Genomic DNA, 6,514 nt, shown 5'->3' on the forward strand with positions numbered 1-6,514 from the left:
ACCTTCTCGCCCGTGAGCTGGCCCTGGGGATGAGCGCCGGCGGCCAGTCACTAAGGCCTGCAAGAGTTTGGGTTGATTTGTGCATGGGCCGGTGTCTCCGTGCTCCAGGTCCGGCAATGGATGAGCGGCAGATGGTGGGTTTGGTTTTGCGGGGCCTCTGGCTCCGTTGGGCGGAGGAGGGAATGTGCTTTGTGGTTCCCTGAAGGTCTAACAGCTTCCTTCCACTTTGATGTGTAAAATCTTGGAGAAGCCGGGTCTCTTCCTCAGGGCCTGGAAGAGAAGCAGAACACACAGTCAGTGCAGGACCCGGACATCTTGCAGGACTGGCTCAACACCTCTTAAGCCCATGCCCTTGAAGCCAGCGCTGGATTTGGGTTCGGCTTGGTTAAAAACACTGTTTCCAGAGGGGTCTGGGGCAGATATCAACATGCAGGGGCAGGTGAGCTTTGCGAAGCATGGTGGTGGGCAACCATGCAAGGAAAGCCCTTCCAAAATGGCTCTTCTCTGAAGGTGACCCTCAGCCTGGGGGATGGTCGTGGGTCTGTCTTCTTGTTTCCATGCCAGGGCTTGGTGGTGGATCAGGAACGGCATCACCCTCCTGACCCCATGCGATCCCACTGGTGGGCCTCCATGCCCCACGTTCTGCTTTCCATCTCATGGCAGTTTTGTCTTAAGCCCCCATGGGAGCCCAACCCGCTGCAGGATGAAGTCAACCAGAGGATGAAGGCACCTTGCTCTTGGACACAGGTGGAGATGTCTGCTTTGGAGACTCTGAACCAATCGAGGACAGCCCGAGCTTGGCTGAGCTGCAACTCGGCCTCACTGAATTCACCCTATTTCTGTGTTCACGGCGGGATTTAAAATACTTCTTGGTGTTTGGTAAGTAAGTGGCCCTGAGAAGGAAGCACCAGCCCTTTTCTGTCCCCAGGGAAGAGGCCCACAGAGAGGAAGTTCCAGTTAAAGAGATGGGAAGGAATCACGGCACGTTAGATCTTGCTTCAGCCTTCGGGGCATGTGTGTTGGAAGGGCAGTGAGCCTTCAGGATGTTCTCTGCTGAGGAACTTAAGCAGTGGGCAAGAATTTGTCCTCAGACCCCAGGAGGACAAGGAGGTTGCTGACCCATGGGTGACTTGGGAATAACATGCTTTACCTGGAGTTTGTTCACCATTTCTTCAAACATCTTCTTGGCTTCAGGGCTGTGGGGCTCCTTGAAGTAGTCCACGATGCCTACCTGCACGACGATGGACTTCAGGTTCCGGCACACACCTGGGGGCAGAGATACTGCCTGGCCTTCCCATTCCTGGTGTGGAGATGGCCTCACCACAGCCAGGATGGACCCTCAAATCCACCCAACCACTCCTCAAAGCCTTATGCATCTGGGGAAACCCCACCCTGAAGATGGAAGAGACCTGCTTTTGATAAGCAAGACCTCTGTAGGGAGGACAGTAGTCTATGAGAGGGTCCCTGATTGTCCTGTCCCAAATTAGCGGTCCTACTGCCTTTAACCTTCCACCTAGGGGGTGGGATCCCAGTAAGTCCAACCACGGTCACATGTGCCATGACCACCAGGAACAGCACCTCAAACAGACCTTCCTGCTGCCTGCAGAACTTTTTTTCCCTCGGAGCTCTGTCCTGGCAAATGGTGTGACTCCGAACTCAGATACACCAAGGTGAACCTCAGATGTGGCTCAGAAGGTCCCAATTACACTTCAGGGAGTGTGGAAGGAGTGTCCCCATCCACCCATTGGCCCAAGGCAAGATCAGCTCTTCTTAACCCACTCAGCACGGGGCTGTTGGATCCCCTCTTAGAAGCTTTTGACCACAGAGCTCCCAACTCCTTCCAGTGTTGGCAGCGGGTTCCTGTGGGTGGGGCTGGAAGCCGGAGCTGGTTCATGGCTCTGGACATCTAGTGGCCTTCTGGCCAATGGATGGTGCGATCCCATCATTGTTACTCACTGTTGAAGTGCAGCAGGGCTTTGGGGGTGACTGGCGTGGAGGTCAGCACCAGCATCTCCAGCCCCTTCAGCCCCTCTCGACACATCTCTGCCGCAACCTCCTGGTTGATCTCTGTCACGTGGTCCAGCTCCAGGACCTGCAGCCGCATGCAGTTTCGGGCTAGAAGGACAGAGCACCCACCGTCAGCGCCCCACAGGGTAGGGATGAGGACAGCCGGTGGGAACAGGGTGGAAGGAGGGATGGGTGGCAAGAAGGAAGGGCAGGGTGCACCCATGGTCCTTGGGGTGGCCTTCTCCATTGAGATCCCCTTGGAACATCTCCTAGGGCTACACCCTACCTCCGGCAAGGTCCCCTTCTTGTCCCATCAGAGGAGAGCTGCCTACCTAAGGATGCCAGTCCCTGGACGCCGCAGCCTGCCCCTCCAATGCCCAGTGCCCGCAGGTGTGGCCAGCACCGGCCGATCATCTGAAGGCAGCGGTTGCTGAAACGTGTCGGCTGCTGACTGGGGAGATGAAGAAGAAAGAGCTGGGGAGGGCTGGCAGAAAAGATCCACCCACCCCAAGTGCTGTGGGGATGAGATGTCTCCCACCCCACCAACCCGGAAGTGACCACACTGGGAGGAGGTGTCTCCAGAGTGGATGTCTCCATCAAAGCAACCACCCTGGTCTGTGCTGCAACCAAGACAGGGCAGGTCCACGCACTCAGTGGAGTTCCTCTGCCCTGAACCCTCTGTCTTTGGAGATCTACCAGGTTGGAGGGGGCTTTGAGCAACCTGGTCTATTGGAAGGTGTCCCTAGGGGAGGGTTGGAATTAGATGGTCTTGAAGGTCCCTTTCGACCCAAACCGTTTGGTGTTTCTATGATCTGAATCAGGCCCTCAACAATTTTGCTTGCAGTGATCAAACCAATAGCAGGAGCCAGGACCTCTAGCTTAGGTGGAGATGTCTACAGGCCATGTGGTGTTTCCCCCAGAGAAGAAGCAAGCCATCAGCGACTTGATACCCAGCTTCTCCTCCTAAGAGACATCTCCACCTGTACACCTCGATCCAGGCTGATGGGGGACATGACATTGCAACAAACCTCCCAGGACAAGGAGAAACTCCCCATAGGCAGCCCCATGACATGGAAGTGAGGAGTCAAGTGTCCTGCTCTGTGAGCCATAAACTCCTGAGCACCCAGATGTTGCGAGGCAGAGGTCCACCAGTATCTTCACGCCCCCAAAATGCTTTTCTAAAGTGAGAGCAACTACAGTTGTCTCCATAAGCAGCAACTCAACACACCAGGTGCTGCAGGGCTGCTGTTTAGATGAGCACTGAGGAGCTCAGACAAGCGTTTGATGTTCAGCGCTGCCTACCAGACCCGTCACAGCTTCCCTTTCATCTCTGATGTTAGCAGCCTCCCTGGAAACACTCCCTGCTCGGCAGGGAAGTACCAACACTCAACAGCTCCCAGCCTTCACAGGGTGGGATGGGGTTGAGCTCCCAGTCCTCCAAACTGGCCTCCAGAATTGCTGCTCATCCCATGAGGACCCCACAACCCAAGCAAATCAGGATCTGGCACCTCATTTCTTTCCAGCCTGATGGTGCCCCTCACGCTCAGCCTGGCCTCCTTCTAATGCAGTTCTTACCACGGATGCAGAGGTGCAACCTGGAGGGAGATGATGTCCCTGCAACCTGCTCCAAGGGCCCAGATGACTTCATGACCCACGGGGTCCGTAGAGCTCCTGGAACAACACAGAGGACATGTGGTGGCCCCCACTGGCAGTGCTGCTGCCCCGGTGGGTGGGTCAGCCTCCATGCTGGTACATCTCTTTGCACATGGAGGTACAAATCTGGTCGTTATTTACAACCCACGATCCACCCGTGAACCAGAGGGTCCCGACACCAACCCATGCAGGAAGGCTGAGGGCATTTCGCTCTGGAATTGTGCCTACAGGTGTGCAACGTCAAGAAAAATGGAAGAAGGTGAGGCTGAAGGTGAGATTGAAGGTAAAGGCTGAAGGTGAGGTTGGTGGTTGAAGGTGAGGTTGGTGGTTGGAGATGAGGTTGAAGGTGAAGGCAGAAGTCTTCCAGATGCAAAAGTGGGAAGTGATTGAGCTGAGACTGCCAGGCCCTGTACCCTTGCAGAGCAAATAAAACGTCCCTGCAGATCCCGTTGGGTTGGTTACAATTGCCACCTGCCCAGCCTGGATGGGGAAGGTGCCAGGAGGTGGTAAAGACGTTTCAGCTGATGGTCGGTAACTTCCAGCCAAAGGCAGTGGCTGCTCCATGGCCTCTGGACGAGCTCTGTGGTTGTGCCACCACATCTCTAGGTGGCTGTTGGCCAAATGTCGTTGCGGAGGTTCGCTGTGGGCTCCTCCCTCATGTTTTAGGAGGCATCAAACAGACCTTGTGGGATGCTGCTGGATTCGTGGAGGGGCACGATGGAGGTGTAGGCATTGACCAGGCCATACTGCTGGCCCGCCCAGCATTTGTGCCACTGGCTCTGAGGAGCCACCAGTTCCCAGCACCGAGTCAATGGAGGAGAACATCAGAGAGCGTCATCCTGATGCTACCAGCCCAAACAGAGGCCCCTGGCCATTTCACCACACCAGGCTGCCTCCTGAAGACTGAGCCCTCACTTCCTAACTCCAAATGACCTACTTCAAAACTTCAGGCAAGCCTAAAAATAAGCGATGGGTGTTATCTTGAGCTTTCCACACGTCTCCACTGAAGAAGCCTGCCAAGAGGCCCTTGCGAGCATGGCAGGTTAATTAGAGCGTGAGTCAGAGTCACAGGTTAGCAGTGTGCCAGGACGCTCAGGCTTGCTCTAATGTCCTTGGAAGGGCTGACGGAGGAGTTTTGGGGTTAAACGCAGCAGCAGAGGGCTGCCTCATGGTGTGGGATCCCCAGATCAGAGCTGTGTCTGAGCTCACTTGGTCCAAAACAGAGGAGATACCTGGGTGTGTTTTCCCACCTGAAGGACTCCCCATCCTGGGCTGAATGAGGACACCCATCAGCTGCGGGTGAAATGGATAGAGAGGCTGAAGGCATCATCTGCAGGGCATAGCGGAGCAAGGATCATCCTCCTTGAGTGTGTAGGAAAGGTAAAACCTGTCTCCACAGGAGGCAGAGCCACTTCGGAAGGTGTCCAAGACCAAGGAGCAGTCAGTGACCCCCCTGCAGACCTGTGATCTCCTCCAGGATCTACATCACCACGGGCCTTGCGTCATTGCTTTTGGGTCTTGGCGATTCAGTGGCAGAGCTGTTCCTCCCTCCCAGGACAGAGGGACCCCGAGGTCTCTATTCCCCTTAGAAGCCTTTGTCAGGAGGTGACAGTCAGGTGGGACCTCACTGGGCCCTGGTGTTGGTGCACCTCTTCTTCACCCTTCTCTAACATAAAGCAGTGTCCCCATACCGAGACCCCGTCACGCCTCCAGCTGGGGTAACAGGACGGTGGGAATGGAGCTGGAAGGGAAACATCTGCATGGGAACATGCCAGAAGAGGATGAGAGCTGCCTGGGGAGACCCTGGGGCTGCCGCTGGGCTGGGCACATGCAAAGGTGGGTCCTTCACACTTGGCCAGGCAGGCTACGTTCTGACAGGGAACGGAGATGGGCAGCAGAGGAGTCCCAGCACATCCCATGGATGTTCCCAGCATTCTCCCAGCCAGGGAAACACGCGGTCTTCATGGGCAAGGGGGGATGCGGGTGGCCGTCCTTACCGGTAAGTGACAGCCTGCAGGGCCCGGCAGTAGCAGCTGGCCAGCCAGAGTGAGCGGTCCGTCAGCACATTGGGGCAGTGTGAGATACGGAGGATGAGCAGGTTGCTGCCTGTCGCCTTCAGCAGCGACTCCAGCCCGGCTTCCAGGCAGCCCCTGCCGGGGATGGAGGCAGGGTCAGGCACGTGAGCCATCCTGGGGCCACCCCAGGAGGGCGACGTGTCCCATGGGGATCTGTGGCTCCACGACACCCAAACCCCACAGGAGGAGTCGGTGTGCTGTGAACATCCATCAGTGGAAATGGGATGTTGGGGCTCATGGAGCATCATTGTCCCTGAGGACCAGTGCCTCTGGCTGTGGGAGGAGGATGCTTAGGATGTGGGGACTCACCGTGTGCTCTTCATGTAGTCCTCCTTGCTCTCCTTCTTCCCCCGCTGGCGCGGCTTGAGGTTTTGGAGGGTGAGGGAGTGCATCTGGGTGCACCACTGAGACAGCATGGCCAGGAACTGGGGGGACAGGGGTGGCCATCACCGAGGAGGACACCCTCAGCATGCCCCATGCCACCCATCCTCGGTTGTCTTTGAGCAGATCTGTGCACACACGTTCACACACAGGGAGGCATTTCTGCACGCACACACGTCATAAATACATGAAAATGCACATACAGCTGTGAGCACCCACGTTCTCATGACCCTCACGGCACGACAATCAACACAAGTGAGATGCTTGCATAGCTTCACCTTTCTGGAAGAGAGGTCTCGCCCCAGGCCGTGCCCTCCCCATCCCTGGTACCTTGGAGGACACCCTGGCGTTCTCCAGCAGCACCCGCGTCCACACGGCCGGGTGCCGGGCTACGAACT

At 56.6% G+C, this 6,514-nt stretch overlaps 1 protein-coding gene across 1 annotated transcript in view; it reads right to left on the minus strand.

Moving 5' to 3' along the window:
• Window positions 1-207: 207 nt before the first annotated feature.
• Window positions 208-6,514, minus strand: part of FBXO41 (F-box protein 41) — an 11,720-nt gene continuing 5,413 nt past the window's right edge. The window contains exons 7-14 of the mRNA XM_010142058.1: window positions 6,447-6,514; window positions 6,045-6,160; window positions 5,658-5,810; window positions 3,583-3,678; window positions 2,340-2,458; window positions 1,957-2,115; window positions 1,151-1,266; window positions 208-270 (exon numbers count right to left, since the gene is read on the minus strand). Coding sequence (XP_010140360.1) covers window positions 208-270; window positions 1,151-1,266; window positions 1,957-2,115; window positions 2,340-2,458; window positions 3,583-3,678; window positions 5,658-5,810; window positions 6,045-6,160; window positions 6,447-6,514 — 890 coding nt within the window. The remainder of the gene's footprint in view (window positions 271-1,150; window positions 1,267-1,956; window positions 2,116-2,339; window positions 2,459-3,582; window positions 3,679-5,657; window positions 5,811-6,044; window positions 6,161-6,446) is intronic.

This window comes from Buceros rhinoceros, unplaced genomic scaffold, assembly GCF_000710305.1.
Source record: "Buceros rhinoceros silvestris isolate BGI_N320 unplaced genomic scaffold, ASM71030v1 scaffold24968, whole genome shotgun sequence".
NCBI classification, from domain to species: Eukaryota; Metazoa; Chordata; class Aves; order Bucerotiformes; family Bucerotidae; genus Buceros; species Buceros rhinoceros.